General features: G+C 40.9%; 1 protein-coding gene across 6 annotated transcripts in view; it reads right to left on the bottom strand.

Moving 5' to 3' along the window:
• The window catches only part of ITGB6 (integrin subunit beta 6), a 128,859-nt gene that overhangs the window by 17,823 nt on the left and 87,193 nt on the right, over positions 1-23,843 (bottom strand). For all 6 annotated transcript variants that reach the window (XM_027590925.2, XM_027590923.2, XM_027590922.2 and 3 more), the window contains 5 exons: positions 17,542-17,631; positions 10,140-10,274; positions 9,509-9,926; positions 4,091-4,313; positions 1,530-1,627 (listed from right to left, as the gene is read on the bottom strand). In XM_027590925.2, coding sequence (XP_027446726.1) covers positions 1,530-1,627; positions 4,091-4,313; positions 9,509-9,926; positions 10,140-10,274; positions 17,542-17,631 — 964 coding nt within the window. The remainder of the gene's footprint in view (positions 1-1,529; positions 1,628-4,090; positions 4,314-9,508; positions 9,927-10,139; positions 10,275-17,541; positions 17,632-23,843) is intronic.

A 23,843-nucleotide genomic window follows, 5' to 3' on the forward strand; every position in this document is an offset into this window, starting at 1 on the left:
TGGCATATCTATCTTTAGTCACCAGAAAGGCACAACCGATGGGTCTTATGAGCACTAATCATGTTCCTCCATATGGGGTTATTCAACTGTGCACAGTCAGAAATCTCAATTTTGAAACAATGTACATGATTTTCAAAACAATATAAATGCCACTAACTTATTTCACTTCAGAAATGGATTAATTTCTCTATTCTATTTCTGTCTCTTCAAGACACACATCCTAGAGTGTCATACATTGTCTTGATTATTGCACTTTGCCTGAGATACGTCTTGGTCGCTTCTCTAATGCGTGTAGAGCAGTAGGTCCACCAGAGCTGCCTGAGAATGCAGAGTTTGGGATGCTGGAAAAACAAATCCCCCTAGATTGTCCCTTGAGGAGGAGCTAGTCATCTTCTTCACAAATTATTTTTTAAGTGGGCTTCCCAGCCAAAATACAACTGATTTAAATATTTGAGATGATATTTTGCCATTAAAAAGAATCCGAGTTTAAGTCATTAAATTTTAAAATGACGGTGAAAGAAAGCAAGAGCCGGGTCTGCTTAGCAGTTAAAGGTCACAGGCCCTTCTTGTATTTGGGGGGTGAGCAACGGGGAATTAAGGGTGGTCATGTAACACCCGTGTTTGGAAAGTTGGGAGTAAAAACACACGTAAAGGAGTGGAGGGAAAATGGCCAATAACCAGAAACTGCCTGGTGTCTCAGGCCTGCTCTCTGGAAACCCCTCCTACACTTCACCTTGTCCTATCTTGAAATAAGGCAATAGGATGATAGAGGATGATTTCAGTTTTAGGGGTTAACATTTAGCTATTTTTAAAATTTTCTTCTTGGGACGCCTGGGTGGCTCATTCAGTTAAGCATCTGCCTTCTGCTCAGGTCATGATCCCAGGGTTCTGGGATCAACGCCCATATTGGACTCCTTGCTCAGCAGGGAGCCTGCTTCTCCCTCTGCCTGCCGCTCCCCCTGCTTGTGCTCTCTCTCTCTCTCTCACTCTCTGATAAATAAATAAATAAAATTAAATTTTTTTTTTCTTTTTTAATTAAAAAATAGCATTCCGGAGTTCTCCACAATTGCATTTGTTAAGCAAAGGTGAGCTTGCCAACAGAGCCGAAGTCAAATAGAATAGCTATGACTTTAAATTGTTCGTATCCCAAACCATCACGTTTTTAGTCTTATGGGATGCATTTACTCTTAAAAACTAATGTTGAGGGGCGCCTGGGTGGCTCAGTCGTTAAGCGTCTGCCTTCGGCTCAGGTCATGATCCCAGGGTCCTGGAATCGAGCCCCGCATCGGGCTCCCTGGTTGGCGGGAAGCCTGCTTCTTCCTCTCCCACTCCCCCTGCTTGTGTTCCTTCTCTTGCTGTGTCTCTCTCTGTCAAATAAATAAATAAAATCTTTTAAAAAAAAAAAAAAAACTAATGTTGAACTAGTGCTCTGGTTCAAATGAGGTCGAGCTACTGAAAAGCCCTTCACAGAGTTTCTGCCTCTCAAGAACAATATAAAGAAAAAGAAAGCAATTTAAGACCAGTCTAACCTTCTGCTTCACTGATGGTTGCACCAGCTAGTTTGCATTTGTCAACACATTCTTCTCCGGCCTGGCCATCTGCAGACAGGTGGCATTCAATGCAGCTCCTGTGAACATTATTCAGTAGACTTTATCAGTTCATGTTGGTGGAAAACAGATATGCAGCTGGGATACTGCTTTAATGCTGTTACTGTGATTCGTGCTATAAGAGTGTCTCATAAAGGACGTTGCCTTTTGTTACTTTTAGAAAGATATTTGGGTGATGTTCAAGAGGAAATTGCTTTATTCTGATTCCCCTTAGTAATCAGTGTTTTGTGAGCCAGGCTTGATAATAGTTACTATCCTCATTTATTTATAATGATTGCTCCGATGGGTTAAATAACAAACAAAATAACCCCAAGAGTAAGACACACTTATTTTGGTATTTGATTTAATTTTTTGGTTCATTTTACATTCTCATGAGAAAGGTGTATGCTCCTAAAATATGATCAGTGACCAAAGTTTGAATTTCTTAACAGAAATAGGTCTGTATTTTAACAAGAATTCTAAAATTTCATACATGCCATGAATGACTATGTTAAAGATTCACTTGTCTGTAACTATTTTGAATGAGTCTAAGCCGTATAGGGGTATTTTCAAAAGCTGAGGTTACATCTTGGATCCTCATTCATGCAGGGTTTTTTAATAAATGATTGCTACTTACAGAAAGTGTATTTCCAAAAACATAGCCAGGGAATTAAGCTTCTCTAGTGATGTCTACACAGCAAAGTAAAACTCAGACTCTGAATTAATCTTGTGCTGAAAATCACTTTACAACCAGATTCTGCTTGGAGTAACCCCAAACAGCAAAATTTTCTTATGTATCATCCTGCCTCCTATCATCCTGCCTCTTTTCCCCAGGCCATGCAAATGTATACTCTTTTAAGTGCTGGAAACATCCCGCCGCCCCCCCCATGCTCCGCCTCCAGGCTTCCACCAATCTCAGCTGAAAGCGCCCTACCCTAGGCAAGCCTTCCCTGACCCTCACCGGTTAGTTCTCTTGCAGTGGAAGCCTCTGTGTTCCTTTGTAGGAAGGGCTGAGGAGGCGAAATCTATGTGGGAGTGGGGATAGAAGTCTTGGCTGGAAATTGCCTTTGCATTGCAAGTATATTGCATTTATCTAGGTTATATATTTACTTAGAGTGGCTTTGCAGGGGACTGCTGGACACTGCGGAAACCCTTAAAACCTCTACCCCTTCGTGCATCTCATTGATGTCTGCCCAAGCTAGTGTCATAGCCCTGCCATATGGGTCCACAGCACCCTCTATATCCCTTATTGTAGCTGTCAGCTCAGATATCATTATAATTACTTTAAATAATGTCTGTTTTTCCCACTAGATTCTTAGCACCTGTGATGGCAGGAACTGTAACTATTTCAGTCATCACTATATGCCCTTGGCCTAACAGGATTTCTGGTGAACAGTAGGTACTTAATATCTATTTGATAAATGAATGTATGAATGAATAAGTGGAAGAATGGATTCATCTCAAAGCTAACATAAACACCAAGGAGATTACCTGATTCCTCAAATTCAAACTACCTTGACTGTTAACTTCATATTTTATAAGCCACATTTTAAATTGAGTCATGTTTACAAAGAAGATTGAATAGATAAATAATGGAAGAAACATCCTGGAAGGACATTTTACATTTAATTCCATTCAAGTAAGTCTAACCATGTCCCCACACTTCTCTTGGCGTATGTCCAGGCACAGTGACAGAGAAATTTTGACACCTGAATGGTGAGGAACCACTGAGTGAATATTGATTTTCTTACTTTGTTTACACTGGAAATGCAAATGTCACCATGTTGGGTATAGAGTTAATGAAACTGCAAACTGCTTAAGCATGTTTGCTGCATAATACATTATATACTGCAATGTCATCACACAGCCCATTTGGAGACTTGCCTCACTTGACCTAGAAATGTTGCCCCCACTTCCATTAAGAAATTAGCTACCAACCAAAGAAATAGTGGTTCACTGTAAAACAAAAAAGTGTTTTGTTGTTGTTGTTCATATGATAAAAAAGAAAACACAACACACAATAGCTGTGTAGAATGACAACCAAAGAGAGGTGCTAAAGAGCATGAGTGGTAAAGAAGAGGGAAGAAATGTAAAGCCATGATCCTTTTTCTGCCTTTTTGCCTCCATGGGTCTATAGAGAGGAATGAATCAGCAAGGTCAGGCTATACACTTCTAGATAAGGAAGAAGCTTGTCTGTTTCCCCTGAAAAGGCCCTGAATGTGGGTGTCATCCGTCTACTGCCAGAGCATTCCTTCTGTGTGGCTGGTATTGTAAGTGAAAGGCCATCTGATGTTATCAGTGTGGGACATCAGCTCAGCTTCCCCAGGCTTGTCTCTAGCAGAAATGTGACATTGTGGTCCCGGATAATCAGGACAAAGAAAGAGGCAAATGAGATACGGACGTTCCAGGCTGATGATCACAGGGGCCTGGTGGGTTTGTGTATTTGGGTGGATGCTCAGAAAACAAACCCACCAAAAGCAACAGGAGGGAAGTTGAGACATTACCGTTTAGAGTTACAGGGATCACCACAGGTAGGGCAACGTTCACAGGTCGGTCCAGAGGCTCCGGGATTCGTGCAAACACACTTGCCACAGATGCAGTCCCCTCGCCCACTGCAGAGCACCCCATCCTCGGAGACGCAGGAGTCCGTGCTGGTGGTGCAGTTACAGTACTCGCCCGCCCAGCCGGGCCTGCACATGCATTCGCCACAGTCACACACGCCGTTATCTGCAAAACAAATGCCCAGTGATGCTTAGGGCCATGGCTACTTGGCGGGGGTGGGAGGGGGGTGGGGGGGTGGGCATCTTTTCCCTTTGCCTTTAAACACTATCAGAAAGACTGAAGAAAAATGAGAAAAAAGTGATTGTGTGGGGAGTAGGGGGAGTGGTGAGCATAGATATATTTTATGGAACGAATTTTGCTAAGTGTGTATATTTATTGATCTGGTCTCTTAACTGAAGACCAATCTGATTACCTGATGTTATATCAAAAAGAACTTATAGCCAGATGAAATGAGATAATCTAGAAGCCTATAATAGCAACTTGGGGTGTGTGTGTGATTATGTGTATGTGTGTGTGTATTTAAATTGTTTTTACAATTTTTTTTTTTTGCTTTTAATTAAGGTGCCATAAGATAGAGATGCAGCACAGACCTGGGTAATGCCTCACCTCTACATCATTCAAGCCGAGTGATCATAAAAGCCTCATCTATCAAATAGAGGGAATAAAATCTCACAGCAGTTGTGGTCAGATGAGATAATGTGTAAATCTTCTAGTTTTGCATTCACCAATTAGATGTCCTACAGGCATATAGTGAGTGCTCAACAAATTCATTTATTTAAGAAACTTTAATTGAGCATATATCATGTGCCGAAGATTGCATTAGGCATGAAGATACAAAATTAAATAAGGTCACTGAGCTTATCGTCTAGAGTAGCAGACAGGCAAATAAATACACTACAATGGGATAAGTGTTATGCACACAGAGGGAGAGTTTTCAAATTAGATCAGAGATCTGGGGATGTTTCCAAAAGAGGTGATGCTTGAGCTGAATTTGGATGCTACAGATAGAAGACAGAAGAGGGTTACATGCATTTTAAGCTGAGAAAAAAAGCATAGGTAAATGACAGAAGTCTGTAATCTTGTGACCTGCTTAATACCCACAGTAGTTTCATATAGATAGAGCCAAAGGTGCATACGAGCTGTGGCAGGAGGGCAGGATGGCAGGGGGTGGGTGTTGGAAAGGTCAACGGAAAGTCAGAAATCACATCATGAAAAGCTTTATGTGCTAAAGAAAGAACTGTTATCCTGAAAGTTATGGAATTTTAAGTAGAGACCTGAGCAAATAGCTATGTGTCTAGAAATATCCTGGCCTCAGTAGAGAGGGTCAAACTGAGACAGGAAAACTGGTTAGGAGGTTTTGTTGCAGCAAATGAGGAAAGAAGATCTGAGGTCCTGAACAGTGCCAGTGGGAATGGAGAGGAAAGAGCATACAGTTGAGGGGAAGAATACTCAGGGCATGAGTGCCATTGCCACCATGGTGGAGGGGGGCAGGGAAGAGAGAGAGGGATAGAATCTTCCCCAGGTGACCAGAATGGTCTGCTCAGTGCATGGTGCAGCTTTTTAATGACCTGGAATGGAAGCTGACATCTCATGCTCACTGACTTTTCCCCAGTGCCTGGCACAGGGCTTAATTGTTGAACAAATAGATTGTTCTCAAGCAGAGGAAGAAGAGCAGCTTTGGGTAGGGAAGATGATGAGTTCATTTTGGCTCTGTTGAGTTCTGAGGGACCCACGGGACGTCGTAGTAGGCATATATACCTACTATGATATATATATACACACACACATATATATGTATATATATGGAAAAAGAGGCAGAGAGGTTTGAGGTTTGGACCCATCAGAGATAGATGGCAGGTAAAGCTGTTGTGGATTGGGTCATGTAGAGAAAACAGATAGACTGAGAAAAGCCCTGAAGATCATCAGCATCTAAAAGGTGATCTGAGGCGCCTGGGTGGCTCAGTCGTTAAGTGTCTGCCTTCAGCTCAGGTCATGATCCCAGGGTCCTGGGGTCGAGAGCCCCGCATCGGGCTCCCTGCTCCACAGAAGGCCTGCTTCTCCCTCTCCCACTCCCCCTGCTTGTGTTCCCTCTCTCGCTGTGCCTCTTTCTGTCAAATAAATAAATAAAATCTTAAAAAAAAAAAAAGGTGATCTGAGAGGGGCACTGGGTGGCTCAGTCGTTCAAGCATCTGCCTTCGGCTCAGGTCACAATCCTAGAGTCCTGCGATGGAGCCTCACATGGGGCTCCCTGCTCAGCGGGGAGCCTGCTTCTCCCTCTCCCTCTCCCCCTGCTCATGTTCTCTCTCTCTCAAATAAGTAAATCTTTAAAAAATGTGATCAGAGAGAAGGATCTTACCAGGGAACTGAAGTAGGAGAGCAATGAGAACAAAGCTGCGGAAACCTAGGGCAGAGGAGCTTGAAGGAGGTGGTGCATGGAAACTTGCTGCAGACATAGCTCGTCTTAAGTTATCCTCTAAAATACAATTGCTTTTTGTTTCTTCCTCAGCAAAAAAGGGAAACATATTCTCGTGATAGGGATAGATTTCTATATTGAAGTTTTTTCCAGAAAATTAATGTGATCTATAAATATTGTCAAATGAAATGTGCGTTTCCTTTGAGAATGCCCAAGTGTATCACTGCATGTAAGAATTAGTTGGCAGAAATTTAGAAAACTCTTCCAAGAGCTCCTGTCAGAATTTAGAAACCCTTCTTTCTGCGGCCTTTCCAGAACCATCTACCATATCACTGCTAACTGATATCCACAAGCAACAAATTATAAAGTACCTGTTCATATAACCACAACCACAAAAACAACAACAAAACATTCACAATGGCTTCATGTAGTAGCAAGATGATGACCAAAGATCAAGACAAAATTGTCAGGCTCTTTTCAGAGGGATAGGTCTTTCTGGAATGCCACTGACTGCTAAGTTTAAGTGCATAATGGCAGGAAGCATTTTCTGTATTGCCATTTGCCTGTTAGTTTTCCGTTTCTTAGAATCAAAATATAAAAGACTAATGGAATTTGGGCAAGGGAATCAATCAATGGAGCCCTCTATCTGTGAGTACTTAAAGATGGATGAAAGAAGGTACATGAAAAAGAACATTATGGTAATAGGCCTTCAGAAGAGTGGCACATTGCAGAGTGAATTTTTGTCGAAGAAGTGAGATCTGCATGAGAAGGGGAGCTGGAGCATTTTCTGGCCTCTGCTGCAAACAACAGGGTGTCTGTCCACAAGGTCAGGCACAGTTTTTATCCCTGCACTAAGCAGGATGCCAGGCACATAGTAGGTACTCCATAACTATTTGTTGAATTTGAATAATAGGTACTTTTATTATCCCATTTAAAAAAAAATTTTTTTTTAATAGGTTCTACGTCCAGTGTGGAGCCCAACTCGGGGCTTGAACTCATGATCCTGAGATCAAGACCTGAGCTGAGATCAAGAGTCGGAAGTTTAAGTGACCTAGCCACCCAGGTGCCCCTATTACACCTTTTTAAAGAGAAAGTTACTAATAATACAGTGACATCTTTTGTGATGTTTCTACGCACAAAATAGATTTTGAGAAACACTAATAGATTGAGAATTGTAAAGTACCCTCAAATACGAAGGAAATTGGCATTAGGGAAGTTTTCTGAGTCCAGCTGAGGAAATAATTGTGTTTTCTAAATAGAATGTCTCTAGCGATCATTGTATCTGATACAAAGAGAGGCCCTATTGTCAGACCTTCCAAACTACAATGCACAGATCAAGTCAACTCTTTCTGAGTGCTTTTCCGTTTGCATGAATGGCACCAAGTAAAGTGAAAAACCAACCACAAACTGGAAGAACTGTGTTGCTCAGCACAGTTCGGCAATTACACTGCTCTAGACTTCTGTGATCTGAGATTTAAAGAGTGAAATATAGGTGGGGGTAACACTGCTATCCTGTTGTATTAGATTACAGGTAGAATTTTTTGGAAAGGTGATTTCAAATATTTTGAGCACCTATTTTATTAAAAGATTTTTCTTAGAAGATGCAATCTGGGAATCTGCCGAGCATAGTCTTTTCAAGACGCGGGGACAGCCTCTGGCTTCAGGCTGTGTCCTGCCCACGTCTTATGAGAAGAGAACTGATGTGGGTTTGGAAACACACCCATTAAATAAGGAAACACCTCCGAATGAAAGAGGGGAGAAATGTATCTCAATCTGGACAGACCCTAAATTTTTCACTCTCTGGGGAGAAGAAAGAAAGCAGCCTCAGAGGAACATGTTGGTAGCAAGAGCCGCCGCAAAGAAATGAAATGGAGGTACGCTTCTAAGGGCATCACAGGGTTTTCAAAGAGCTCGGAATTCTTTGAGGCTTCTCTTCTCAGGCCTTTTTTTTCCTGAAAACCAGTCTCTTTTATATGTTCCTGACACTGTGGTTTGAAAACATAACTTTCTTAGTTTTCTCTAAAGATAATGGCTTTCTGTTTTGAAAAGCTGCCTGCTCACATACTGAAAAGGGGAGACATTGGGAGCTTAAATTCAGCAGTTAGTTAATACTCCTGTTGTAACACCAATTTATATCATTTTAAAGAACATGAACACATTTGCAATTCTTATGCAGATAGATTATACTTAACTATATGGATATATAGATCAGAATGATTTTTATAATAGTCAAAGTATATGCAATATATTCTTAAACTACAGTGATTCTCCATATGCAAAGGATTTTAAAACATATCTTTTTCTGCTATTTAAACATGTTCTTGATCTTAAAAAAATTCCAGGCAATGTTTCATTTTTTACCTTTTCCATAGCCTTCATATGTTCTTATTCATCTTTATTATACCCGGTGCCTAATCTAGTATCTGTCACATAATAGGTGTTTAATAAATATCTGTGGAATGAATGAAGGCCCTGAAAGTTCATTTAGTATTTCCGAGTTCCTTGTTCTTGGTAATACGCTCCTTAAGAAGCCTCGCTTTTTATTTTTCCAAAGTAATAGGCATTTAAGAGTTGGGTAGGATACCCAAGAGCCTGATCGAGAAAAGTCTGGAAGATAATGGAGTTCAGATTACATGCAAGTTTGTGGAGTCTGGGTGATAACCAAAGAGAAGGCATTTCCATTTCTTGCCTACTGAACTCTGAGGGAAATAACAATAGAGATGTAAGTTGAATTGGCAGAGATCTCACCCCAAGAGAATATAAGAGCCAGAGAAAATGCCAGCGAAGACCAGTTACCTTAGCTCTAGAGATTAACCCGCTCCCTCGATCAGCAACTATTTATGGAGCGCCTACTCTGCCCAGAAAACTGTGGAAGGTGCAAAGGATGCAAAGCCCCTTCTTGATGCTTGCCCAGTTGTGGTGTGGGGTGGATTTAGACAACGCCTACCTCCGCAGAGCAGCCCTTTGTGCCTCACGCAGGAGAAGTTGTCGCATTGGCAGTAAGGCCCATAAATGTTTCCATAGGGAGACAAGTGGCAGATGCACTGCCCACAGTAGCAGTCGCCTCTCCCACTGCACGAGGGGTGATCTGGGGCCTCCTTGCAGGAGTCTGTGCTCAGTGTGTCCTCCCCACACTCGCAGCGAGGACCCATGTGGCCGGGGTTGCAGGCACACACCCCACACTGGAAGGAACCGTTCCCGTTGTGGCATTTGGAGCTGTTCACTTGCACCTCTTTCTGACAAGCACAGCTGCATTCCGGACGGACAAGTATTTCTAGGGCGTCCCCCAGCCCCACAGGCTTTATGGTAATATGCCTGCTTCTTCTCTCACAGTTTGGTATACTCACAGTCACATTAAATGAAGCCTGGAAAAGAAAATACTAATTATCTTCCATCCACCGAAATGCATAGCAGGAAACCAAGGTGCATGGGGATCAGCTTTGCCAAAAGCACTTATTAGGGAATTTTTAAAAATTGTTTTTGAAATTCTTGAAAGGAAAAATCCAGCTTCAATGCAACAAGGGAACTTCTGACTTACCTGAATATTTTTTCAGACAATCTGTTGACCCTATACTTACTGTGTCTCCCACCTTCATGTGAGAGCATTTCTTCTGGTGTGGGAAGGGGGCCCTGTTGTTACAGATAGCCGTGAAAGATAGGTTGAGTCCTTCTGTGTCTCCTAACACTTCCAGTTCCACCTCCGACCGCAGTTCCTTTAGTTAGGACAGAAAGAGTTAAAAACACAACCAAAAAATACAACCAGAAGAATCTGTGAATCCTGTTCATTAAACTACAAATGAACAAAATGAAATTGAGTCTAAAAGAAATTCACTATACCATCAACCAAGCAAGAAAGCCAGCAAGACACACACACATGCGTGCACACACACATACACGCACGCGCGCACACACGTACACACGCACACACACGTACACGCACGCACACACATGCATGCACACATACGTGCACATATACATGTCACCTTTTATTGAGTCTAAGAGGCTATCAATTATAAAACACACAATTATTTTATGACAATGACATTATGACAAAATATCTCATGATCATTCTGTGCAACATATCAAGCAATCCTATTAGTCTATCATGGCTTTGAAAATTATTTTATCCATTCTGAGGGATGTGGCAAATTCTCCAGCCCTGAGTAGCACTGCTTGGCATCTAAAAGGCATTTTTTTGCTTGTGTCTCAGTAACACAACATAACAACAGCTTCCTTTACTTGTAAGTATCATCATTTCTTAGGCCCCATAAAGCAGCTGGTTGTTGCTTTGCGAGGAATATCGAATCACAGTCATTCCTTCAACAATGAGTATTTGCTTCATTGATATCAAATTTATACCCTGTTTTGGTACATTGCTGCATATACAACAATATTTCATTTCAATATCAAATCATAGTGCAAACTTTAAGAAAATATTTAAAAATGGCGGGCGCCTGGGTGGCTCAGTTAGTTAAGCGACTGCCTTCGGCTCAGGTCATGATCCTGGAGTCCCGGGATCGAGTCCCGCATCGGGCTCCCTGCTCAGCGGGGAGTCTGCTTCTCCCTCTGACCCTCTCCCCTCTCATGCTCTCTCTCTATCTCATTCTCTCTCTCAAATAAATAAATAAAATCTTTAAAAAAATATTTAAAAAAAAAAATAAAAAAATAAAAAAAAAAATAAAAATGGCAATTACGCTCAACACCTATAACACCAGTAGTGTACTTAACAAATTGAGGTGACAACAACATACACAGTTAGGGCCGATTTTATATTTTTGCAGGCAATGAATACTACATTGTGACTTCTATCCAGCATTTATAAGACACCATTAATCACAAAACATATCCCAATTTTAGAGATGTTAAATGTGGGAGAAACTGTTCCTCGAAATCACTATTGGAATTTATTATGTACCTATTGTACATTTAATGTAGAGTCAGGTCTGGGGAATGAGTGTAAGATAGGATTTCTGCCCTCAAGATGATTATCATTTTGCTGGAAAAAAAAACCCCCAAGATGGAACCAAGTAAAGCAGTTAACATGCAAGTCAATCAAAGTGCCATTAAGTTTAAAAAAATAGTGTCCTATAGATGCAGGTTTGGGACAGTTCAGAAAAGAGTGGTCAGTGAAGGCTGAAGTATTAGAAGTCCTTAATGGCTATGTCGGATGTGGATGTGTGGACAGAATGACAACTGTGTCTCAGGGGAGGGGACCAGGAGAGAGAAAGATCAGTGCCAAGAGCATATAGAATGGGGACAAATGGGGCTCAGACCCAGCCCAGACTCCTGCTGTCCTGGGAGATACCAGACAGCAAAGAGCCTTGAGGTTTAGAGAGATGACTTAAGACCTGTGGGAAATATTCCTTATAGCTTTAAAGCAGGGGCCCAATCCGCTGAAAGTATAGCTGCAGGGAAGTTGTCTGGGAGGTGTGTGCAGGACAGACTTACGGTCTGTCAGACTTACAGGGGAGGGGGCCGGGAGACTGGAGTCAAGAAAGCTGGGATGTTGTATTCACTCCAGCCTGAGGTACGAGGATCAGGACCCGGGGGGGTTGGTAAATGTGATGACGTAGATTGAAGAGAGAAAGACTAGATGTGAAACATATAGATTATGACAGAGTGGAGATAAAGACAAAGTTTTCCAGGGGGAAGAATGTCAGGGAAGGAGGAAGAAAGAGCTATTTGTTATGGGGAAATCTAGTGTTATCATGTACACTTTCTCTGTTCCTCTTTCTTTTGCAAAATAAAAATCTACATTTGGAGGACAAAACAAAACTATGAAAATAAAAGCAATAAAACAGAATAAAAATAAATTGTAAAACATTATGAGTTAAGTAATACTTCAGCTCATCTAAGAAGATTTGAGTCCCTATACTCCTGGAATTTTAAAAGCATATTCAACCTCAAATTTTCCTTAAGTATAATTTTTCCAACTGCCTGGTAAGATGACCCTGTCTTCCTCCAAATTCTAAGTTGCTGACTGTAAATTCTAAGTCATTCTTCTTCCCTACTTTTATATTTGCCCCATATCGTCACTCCTTCAGAAGATGGACATAAGGCTGATTTTTCAGAATACGGTCTTCATCAGCAATTGGAGTGTCATTTCTCAGTCACAAAGATTATTTCTATAATGTATTAAAATTTACTCTTTAAATCTGTTTCATTTCAACTAGTTATGTGATAAGTTTATTCATCCAGAAAATATTTATTGACTGTCCATGATGTGCCAGACACTGTTCTAGGGGCTTGGGAAGCAAAACCCACTAAACTAGCTGACTTTTGTAGTTTATATTCCAGTGTGGGAAGTCAGAGAGGAAACAACATAATACATAAGAAAATTATGTAGCATGCTAGAAGGTGATAAGTGCTATGCAAAACATTAGGGTAGGATAATGAAGATTAAGAGAGTGTGGGTAGGGGGTGTAGTCTGTAATTTTTCAAAAGGTAGTTAGAGTAGGATTCAGTAAGGTGATATTTCAAAGAGGTGAGGAATCAGATAGCATGTAGATATCTGTCAAAAGAGTGTTCCAGGAAAGGGGTACAGTCAGTGCAAAGGCCCTGAGGCAGGAGTGTGTCTGGCTTGCTCTGGGAACAGAATAGCAAGGAGGCCAGAGTTGCTGTACTGGATTAACTCTCTGATGGAGTAATAGGAGGGGAAGTCACAGAGGTAATGGGGTGGAGGAGAACAAATCTGGTAGGGTCCTAGTAGGTGGTTTTAAAGAATGTGGCATTTACTCTATGTAAAAGGAGAAAACAATTAAGGTTATCTATAGAAGAGTGTTATGACCTGACAATATTTTTAAAGGAAAATTCTAGTTGTTTTTTTTTTTTTTTGAAAACAGAATGTAGGAAACCAAAGGTGGAAATGAGAAATAGCATTTAGGAGGCTTTTGCATTCAGGTGAGTGAAGGTGGTGGCTCCTATCAGGATGAAGGCAGTGGTTCTGGGTCAAATTCTAAATAATTTTGAAGGTAGAGCCAGCAAGATTTTCTGATGGACTAAATGTTCAGGATAAGAGAAAGAGGAGAGTCAAAGATCATTATAAGCTTTTTGGCCCCAGCAATATGAAAGATAGGATTACCATTTAGAAGGAGAAAACTATTGGTGAATTATGTTTAGGAGAGTTCAGGTTACCCTTCTAAATTGCCAACTAATATATCACCCGACTCCTAGACATCTGTACTTTGATGTCTCCTAAAGAAGTATATATAGCATGGTTGCTGGGCAGCATTGAGGGCCCTCCTGAGGTCCATGATTATGAATTTAAAGTGAGACTGGTTAGCACAATTGTATGTTTTTCCCTTTCCTGTTCAGCTGTGCAGGGTGAATTGACAGTTGGGATTAACCAGGACCAGGATTGGCCAAGCAACCTCAGTGGAGCCGTAAGGGGCATGGGAGGTGAGGTGTGTGTCTCCAGAATGATCCTAATGGTTGAATTTAAGCCAGGAGCCCAGGCCCAAGAGGACATCAAGGGGATGAGGAACTGAAAAGAGAAGATAGAGTCACTTGAATAAAAAAAGAGAGAGAGAGAGAGAGAGAGGGTAGGGTCAACTAATTGGAGATCCTAATGGGTTGGAAGAAATACTAGGGAAACTAGCAGGAGTGAGCTGGAAAGGAAGGAAGTGGTGAGAGGGAATGGGTTGCATGAAGCTGAGATTATAGAGGAGTCTATCAGCAATGACAAAGTTTAAGGTATGACAAAAGAGGGGGACAAGATCATTTTAGAAACAGAGTTCAAGAAACAGAGGCCAGGGTACAGGAAGGAATATATGTACACTGAAACTGAAATCATCAGGAGGTAAAGCAGGAGTAGTGTTAGAGACGGTGGCTTGGTGAGTCAGGAGTAAAGGAGAAATGAAGGCTATGACCCCAAGACTGTAGATTTGAAATTCGGAAGAGTGGGTGACATAATCTGACCATAATAAGGGAAATCTCAGCATTGATAAATTGGAATATCATATTGTAGATTTTGCCAGGAATATTTTAATGTGAATTTCCCTAAGAAAGAGCATAAATGCTTTTTGTATATTTCATCAAATCATTCACTCATTTATACTGAGCATCTACTATGAACCAGGCAAAACAAAACAAACCACGTCACTTGCCTTCTGGAGCTTAAATGTTAAGAGGGGAGTGTATCCTTGGGAGCACTGATATTTCAGTAGCTTTTATTACATGTTTAAGGAAGGAAGAAAATTAGTGAATAATGGTCAAACGAATACACATCTGGTATTTAAGGGTTTTTATGTCAATATGACACTGAACTGAAGTTCAGTGTCATAATTATAGACACAAATTATCTGCCTCTGCCCCACCAGAAGTTAGTCAGAAGTATTTTCTCTCAATCTATTCTTTTTCTTTTCTTTTTATAGACTAGAAAGAAACCCAGTCAATGGATTCCCATATTTTACTTTTTATTTTATCTTTAATTTTTTAATTATTTTTTATTTTTTTTTAAGATTTTATTTATTTATTTGACAGAGAGAGAGAGAGAGAGCACAAGCAGGGGAAGTGGCAGGCAAAGGGAGAAGGAGAAGCAGGCTCCTGGAGGAGCGGAGAGCCCAATGAGGGGCTCCATCCCAGGACCCTGGGCTCATGACCTGAGCCGAAGTCAGTCGCTTAACCAACTGAGCCACCCAGATGCCCCTATTTTATTTTATAGAGGGGTGGGGCAGAGGGAGAGAGAGAATCCCAAGCAGCCTCCTCACCCAGTGTGGAGCCAGACATGGGGTTTGATCTCACAACCCCAAGATCATGACTTGAGCTGAGAACAAGAGTTGGTCACTTAACTGACTGAGCCTCCCAGGTGCCCCTGGATCCCCATACTTTTAAAGTCCTTTTAGAATACATTTAAAAATAACTGAATAGAAAAATAATTTGAACTAGTGCCAAGATCTATTACACACTTCCTTCAGTGAATCATGATATTATAATAATAACTCCAGAGCAAGATTATATAGTATAAGAATAAGAGACACTTCTTTATATTTTTGGACAGTAAAATAAGGACATGAGATTCACTTCAAATGTTTGATGCCTTGATTCTACCACCTCATAAGTTATGTGGGTGATTTGGGACCACAAAGTGAGACAGAAATCCTGACAGAGTAAGCAGGAGCATGGAAGGGGCTGGTCAAACAAGAGGGAGAAATGTTTTTGACGTTTACAGTTTTCTAATTTGCTGAATTCCTTTGAAGATGTTAGTGCCCAACGCTTCTGAGAGTGCTGGGTTAAAGAAAATTGAGTGTTTTCTAATGCAGTGGAGGATTGCTGTGTGATTTTATCTGATTCTACACATTAAAACTTTAATTACCGCATAAGAGGGAGGATGGTTTTTAAAGTATTTTGTTGACAAGCTTTCCTGTCTGGAAGAATTTCAAGCATGAGATAATGTGTTAGTTATTTTTTGATGTGAGCTAAGAAAACTGAAGTTTCTGAGGATATAAGTTCAAAAAAAAACCCTCATCCTATAGTTTTAATGGACACATCTGTTATTTTATTCCCTGAGGAAATGTATTTGAGAAGAAACACCTTGCTTTTCCCCCTTAAAGTGAATTTCAAAACTGGTGGGGTGTTGTCAAAATCACTGGGGAGTATTTTTTCAAAATGTGTAGCTCTTCCTTCCCTTAAAGTTTCTCCTAAGATGTCTGAGAGGAATCTGGATACACCTATTTTTAAAAGCTTCCCAGATGATTCTGAAATGTTTAGTTAAGGACCACTGGCTCAGTATCTGCTTAGTAAGCATATAGTGCATATAAGTCATTTATTTGTAATTTTAAAACATCCAAAATTAGAATTTTATTTATTTGTCACTGTGTGACTGCTGCTTAGAATAACTATTAGGGCTTTACTGCTTTATAAAAATTTACTTTTTTCATTCCTGTCCTAATTTAGAGCTTCATTTTCATCTTTGTGCGTGTGCATATGCGTGCGTGTATGTATTTTTTCTTTGTAAGTTAAGGCAAAAAAGGAAAATGGAACTTAGGAAACAAAATAAAAAAAGAATTGGTAACTGGCCATCTACCATTGATTAAGTTATGAAATGGGGACAAAGCAAGAGAACATAGCAACCCTATAGCTATGTATTTTATTTTAGGGGAGGAATGCTGTCCTCTGGTACTAATTTACAAAATCAAGGCAAAAAAAAATTATGTCTATGTGTATATATATATATATATATATATATATATATATATATGTCTTTCTATATATGTATATATCCATAAAAATGAAAAATTCCTTGGTTCTCAAAAGCAGAGAATCTACAAAGAGGTGCTCCTGATATGCTTTGGTGTCTTTTTTCTCTTTGAGTTATGAAGTAGTCTTATTAAGCTTGTGGAGTTAGTTCTCCACATAGTTCTGTTACTCACTGGTATTTTATTTTATTTTTTTAGGATTTATTTATTTATTTATTTGACAGAGAGAGACACAGTAAGAGAGGGAACACAAGCAGGGGGAGTGGGAGAGGGAGAAGCAGGCTTCCCGCAGAACAGGCAGCCCGATGCCGGGCTCGATCCCAAGACCCTGGATCATGACCTGAGCCGAAGGCAGACGCTTAATGACTAAGCCACCCAGGCACCCCTTCTGTTACTCATTGGTATTTTAAACTTATTTTTTTTCAGGCAGAGAAGAGGGGAGCTTAATTGTAGGGCTCATGGAGCCTGTTCAATAGAATTAAAATTTTACTATTGGTTATTATTATAAAAATAACCTCAACTTTATGATCAGGTTATGATTTTTCTACCTTGGGCCTCACCTTTCAGGAAGAATATCTACCAATAAGGAGAACAAAATTGATATTTTGGCTGCATTAGTGCAGAGAGATTTTCTTTGGATAAGTACTCTCTCCACTAACAAATCCTAGTGCATTTAACTGCCTAAAACACATCTTAGTTTTTGAATACCACCAAAATGCAAAAAAAAAAAAAAAAAAAAAAACAACAACAACAAAAACGAGAAGCCAACTGTAAAATATCATACTTCATAAGCCGAGATGATCAGCTGGAGAATGTTTCCGGAGTCCTTCTGAAGTAGCCCTACTGTAGCTCCAGGAATGAGTTTTGCATAATTCTGTAAACAAAAAAGAATAAGTCAATCTGCTCCCTGTAATCAAGAAAAGTTAAGTGTGGGTTTCAGCCTGTTGGTTGAGATCACTTCTATTTAACTGGCTGGGGGAAATAGGATCCTGGTAATAAACCAGTGTTTCTCCTGAAACCGTGGCCCTGCCTGGGGCTCCTTCCTGTGCCCAAGTGGGAAGTGGACTGGTCAGAGTTGCCACTGGGGACATCAAGTGTGTGTGGTTGCTTTACTCTAGAGCTGTGATTTATATCATAACTGGACTCAAGTCTCAAATAATAATAATAGCACTTATATACCGTCTTCCATTTGCAGAGCATCTTTTGTCCAAAAAATTCTGAGCATACTAACCAGGAGCTATCTTTTCTTTTTTGTAATGGTTACAGAAACCCAGGTCCCACATTGGCCCCTCTCTGCCACCAGGTTGCTCTGCAAGTCATTCAGCCCAGGGGTCTCAATCGTCAATTGCTTGGTGGAGAAAAGGAGTGAGTTATTTGGATGTTTGCCGTTAATCCTCTTTCCTAGTGGTAATGAGCACTCGTTTAGGGATGTCACCATGGTGCTGGGGTTGATTAGAATTGATCTCCACTCATCACGATGGAGTCAGTCAGAACCTATCTCTAAACCATCTGCATTCTCCACTTATCTCCTTTTCCAAGATGTCGTTCCCACCCACCTGCAGAGAACTCACGTTAGTTCAGCAACATTCCAGGCATGAAGCATGACCAGGGAATGAGGCATTGCAAAGAAGGGAATTTTCCAGACTGCTGAAAATTACCCTTACCTTAAGTTTTGTGTCTTAAAACTTATTTTGAAAAGTTTTCTTAAGTGTATGGTACATACCTCTGTCTTCTTAAATAAAGATTCCCAAGCACACTTGGATTGTTTTCTTGAAGAAACAGTCATACTCATCAATATTAACTATAGCTCTATAATCATCAAAGACTTCTAAAATCCACGGGTAGATCACATTCATACCAAGTGGACCCCAACTGCTATGCTTTTGCTTCTTTTATTTGTTTTTAAATAGTTTCTATCTTCTTGTTAAGCTGGAAAGTATCACTCACCTACCAATTTTCTCATTCATCCATTTACTGTTGCATTCAACACCTATTAAGCAGATTTAGTATGCTGTGCTATATCAAGAAGAGACCATCACTCTTTTTTGTCAGCTGTGGTCTTCTGAGTTGCTTTGTGTCATGAAATCAGATAACTGAATTTACTAAAATGTCATGTAGAAAGAGAAATAAGTTTTGAGTGAAGGATTTAGGGTACCTCCTCTGGTTTGAACATAATGATATTCTGTCTTATTCCCAAGAACATTTAAGTAGCTTAGGAGATATACAAAACTAAGTTAGAATTAATAGTAATTACTGATTATAATTGTGATACTAGATAAATAGATCAGGTCAAGGGGAGCCAAGGAGAGGAACAAATGAATCCAGGGTGACATTAGAACACAAACATGTTCTAGGAGGTCGCAGGCATCTGCTAGAGGTGGGTAACTGGGGTAAGTCCAAGGTTTCTACAACTCTCATATGGAAAAATGGGTGCTGCTTTTAATTGCTGGGTTTTGTAATATTCCACTTATTTCAGTGTTTATGATTGTGTTTAAGTTTGAAGTTGATGGAAATCTGAACTCTTACAAGTGTCAGTTGTCACCCTGCCTTGACACTGCATTTGATTTTTGAAGGGGTCACGGACAGTAATCCAAGTAGCATTCCTCCCATTACCCAGTGCCCCACATCACCGCCTATGGAAGGTGGGCCCACTCTGTTTCCCTAAGTCAGGTAGAACTTGTCAAATATGAGGAAGGCACTGGTTCACTGACTTACCTTTTCAAATAAACACATGTCAAAAGGGCCATGAAGCATGAGACACGTGGTTAACAGCGAATACTTAAATAAGAATTTGAATCTCACTCAAGTGGAGCTGGAATGTGTGTAAATTTGACTGGTCCCAAAGGAGAAGGCAAAGGGAAACTTTAAAGCTTGATGAAGAAAGGTTTGGATCTTTTTGAAGAAGAATTTCATGGCTCTTAGCTTTGCATGAAACTGCTAGCCTTGAAAAATGTCCTGGTTTCTCCAAGGCCAAGGTATAAGGGGTACTTTCCATAAGCACTAGCTCAAGTGGCCTCGGAATTTTGGGTTAATTCTTGGTTAACACAGCTAAATACATCTACTTCCTAGAGCATAATTATGATCCTGCATGTGGTATGACATTTGGCATTTGGCTATCAGGACAAGTGGTTTAACATTAATCGCCTTTGCTGATTGCTACTAGAGCGAGGGTATAAAGGAGTTGGCAGCTAGGAACAGTACTCTGTGATAACTCTGACAATTGTGTAGAGGAAAACTATTAATTAATTTCTGGATGCTGATTCCTCCCCAAAGCATTGCAAATAATTAACTAAAAACATGGACAATTTGGCTTCCTGACCTAACACTGTAAAAAATTATGCTTTAAGTCTTGTAGTATTATGATTACTATAAATATCATGTGTCAAATGCCTTTCTTTCATTAAAACCCTAATGTGCTATTATAAATTGTCCTGATTAAACATATTTAATGTTAGAAAAAGGATGATTTTGCATGCCTGGATGTGATAAATTATAGCGCTGCGACTGTAAAAGATAACTCTTGGATATTAGAAATGGTGAACTCTAAAGACACAATGCTTCATGAGCTGATTAGAAATGCCAACTCCTTGGGCTTGAGTTTCTTGGACTTGAATTCCCTGTTATCTGCCCAGGGATTATCCTAATTATGGATTTTTCTCCCTCTCCTGCCACCATGCCACCCAGGAGTTCCCGCGGTTGCTTTTCTCACTCATGTTCGCAAAGTCGGTTTTTTTTGATTGCCTTAGTTTTCCTAACTTCCTTCACCAAAACCTATTTATTTCCTCACTATGCTCCCATCTCAAAAAAGATTTCTTATTTGTCCAACAGTCTGCATTTCCTCCTTGGAAATTCCCTGCTGTTAAGGAAGGAGGATAAGAACAGGACAGGGGGTCATTTAGTTGGCAGGCAACAAAGGATAGAGAGGAAAGTGCCTGGATTCACACCTGTGCTCCGGGCTCCTCTCAGGGAATGTCTCCAAAGTCAGGGCCTCTTGGTGTCTGGCTGTTAGAACCAGCTGTCAGGTGTCTCCTCCGGCTTGGTTGAGGGCAGAGGAACCTGCAGAGGCACACCAGCCACCTCAGCTATCCACGGACAGACTACTGGTGGGCGTTTCCTTCAAAGTGACTCAGACTAAGGACCGTGGCAGATATTTGGCTGCTTTTGGTGCTAGAAGGGACATGCCCGATGTGACCTGCATTCTTGCTTTGACTGCACTTCCTGTTGGGTTCACTCATCTCCAGGTTTAGGCTCTGCACCATGGTTCAGTATTAACTGTATCCTTGCTGGACATCTTGGTTGGGTTTCTGCCTTAGATGGTTACTCTCCTGGATCCTTCTGTCCTATTGTTGTGACATTTCTGCTATGGTCTCAAAGACTCTTCACCACCTGAGACTCAGTAGCCACCATTTTATACAGACCAGGCTACTCACGCCCCTCATCAGAGGGCGGAGAGGTTGACTTGCCGTATAGCTGCTAGCAGCATTTTAACAAAGAATTTGTAAAACCAACCTACAGCTTCTCTTTAGGCTCTATGCTTGCTTAACTCTTTCTGCGAAGCCTCATTAATATGGAGGGACCGTTTATTTTCAATATTATATTATTAATCAACATCAGTATTTCTGGTCTTAAACTGTATTACTAAATGTTTTTTGTTTGCTAAAATACATTAGTCAAAGTTTGGCTTGTATAGATTGAGAACCTATGATGTTATATAATATGTCCACAAATATTTTCTCTAATATCTCACCATATATGTGTGTGTGTGTGTGTGTGTGTGTATAGTCATTACCTTGTATATCTTCAATAGTAGCTCCTATTTGTCCATTTTCTCTCTTTTTTTCTTTAATGGCAGTATAACACATATGCAGGGCGTACAAGTAGTAAGTATACAGTTCAATGAATATTTAAAAAGTAAACAAGCAAGTGTAATCACACCAAGATAAAAAAAATAGAGCATAATCAGCTCCCTGAAATCCTCCCTTGTACTGCTTCCCAGTCATTACCCTCCCTTAAAAGACAAAACACTGTTCTGACTTTTATTACTATAGAAGTTAGGGGAGATAACTTCATTGCCCGAAGGATAAAAAAAAGGGCTTAGGTAGGACACAAAAGCACTATCTATATAAAGGAAAAGATTGATAAATAGGACTTAAAAGTAGGGATTTCTGTTTTGAAAAGACGCCTTTAAGAGAGTGAAGAGGAGCCCTTGAGTGGGAGAAAATATCTGTAATACATGCATCTGATTTGGCACCAGAATATCTAAACAACTCCTACATATCAACAAGGAAAAGACATCTGGAAAAAAAAAAAAAAAGGATATTCAAGTGGCAAAAGACTATGGCAAAAGTGTTCAGCATCATTAATCATTAGAGAAATAGAAATTAAAGCCACTATGAGGTGCCAGGGTGCACCCACTAGAATGGCTAAACTGTCAAGGAACTGATGATGTTCTCAAGTACTTGCAGGGGGCGTCTACACTGGGACGACTACTTTGGAGAACTGGCAGTAGCTGCCAATGTTGAACATGAGCACGGCCGATGGCTCTGCCTTCCCACTCCTAGGTATGATCGCACTACGGAGCTGAACCCACGATGTGTGACTTCTCTGAGACAAACAAATGTGTAGAGAGGCATTCATTCTTGTCAAGAGGGTGCTTCTGGTAAACAAGATGTCACCTAAATTAGAGAAAGTACAGATAATTCTTAAAGGGTCTTAGATCTTTCAGGTGTTTGGCCATACGGAGTAATCAGTTCTTCCCTGGATCCCTTCTACCTGGGGATGGACCCAGGGGAGCTATACACTGGCAAACTCCTCAGCACTCACAGCATAGCCTGCTTTTTCTGTATCTCTCTCCATCCTCAGGAGCTGGTCTCAGGACCAAGTATTCATGAGCTGCATTCACCAATTCAGGGGGCCTCATAATGGATGGAGAGGTCCTCACAAGCCTCCTGGCCTCCCCATGAACCTCCTGCCTCTTGACACCTGCATCCTCAGGAACCCAAAGCTCCTGGAGCATCTTAGTTATTGGGACAGCCTTGGGGAAGTGACAGGAATGCTCGGGAGGGGACCACCTTGCTCTTTAGGTCCTTAGTTCCAGATAGTTCTTTGTTCTGGTGCAATGAGCCCACAATGTAGACAGGCCTAAAAGTGCCTAGAACTCACCTGTAGCCCACCATCATCTGGGAAAGACAAACTAGAGCTAATATTTGTGGTACCTGGTGGTACCATCTTTCATTCGTCCCACAAACTCTTTTGTTCAGGTACCATTATTATCTCTGTTTTACTGCCAAGATATTGAGGCCCAGAGAATTTAGTTTGCTTGCCCGAGGTCATCTGGACTAGAAAGAGCTGCATTCATCTGTTCTGCTCTGCTCTGCTCTAGAACCAGGTTGCTTAGCCAGGACATGGACGGTAAGTGCCTGGCAATGGCTGTTCAGGTCTGGTGATGTCATCAGTGAGCCTGAGAGATGTTACGAGTAAGCCTAAGTTAACTGAATGTCTTAGTTCCACAGGGCTGCTGGGGGTGGCTTAACCCAACAGAAATTTGTTGTCTCACAGTTCTGGAGGCCGGAAGGCTGAGATCAAGGTGTCAACCGGGCACGCTCTTTCTGAAACCTGTAGAGGAGATTCTGTCCTCACCTCTTCCTAGCTTCTGGTGGTTGCTGGTAGTCCTTGGTGGTCCTGGGCATGGAGATGCATCACTCAAGTCTTTATCTCCATCCTCACATATTATTCTCTTTTCTGTGTCTCCATCTCTGGGTCTCTTCTCTTCTTAAAAGCATACCAGTCATGCTGGATTAAGGATCTACCCTGCTCAAGTATGACCTCATCTTAACTAATTACATCTGCAAGGCCCTATTTCCAAACAATGCCATATTCTGAGGCACTAGGGATTAGGACTTTAACATATCTTTTGTGGGGATACAATTCAGCCCCCTACACTCTGCTAGAGTTCTTTCGATTTGTTTAACACTTAAACCCTTAGTTTTAGTTGAAGAAATGAGTACCTTGCATGGTCACAGAGTTAATAAGTGGTGGAAACAGGTCTTGACTCCAAAGCTAGTGCTCGCTCTGCTCCCCCAGGCC

The sequence above is a fragment of the Zalophus californianus genome, chromosome 3 (assembly GCF_009762305.2).
Source record: "Zalophus californianus isolate mZalCal1 chromosome 3, mZalCal1.pri.v2, whole genome shotgun sequence".
Taxonomy (NCBI): domain Eukaryota; kingdom Metazoa; phylum Chordata; class Mammalia; order Carnivora; family Otariidae; genus Zalophus; species Zalophus californianus.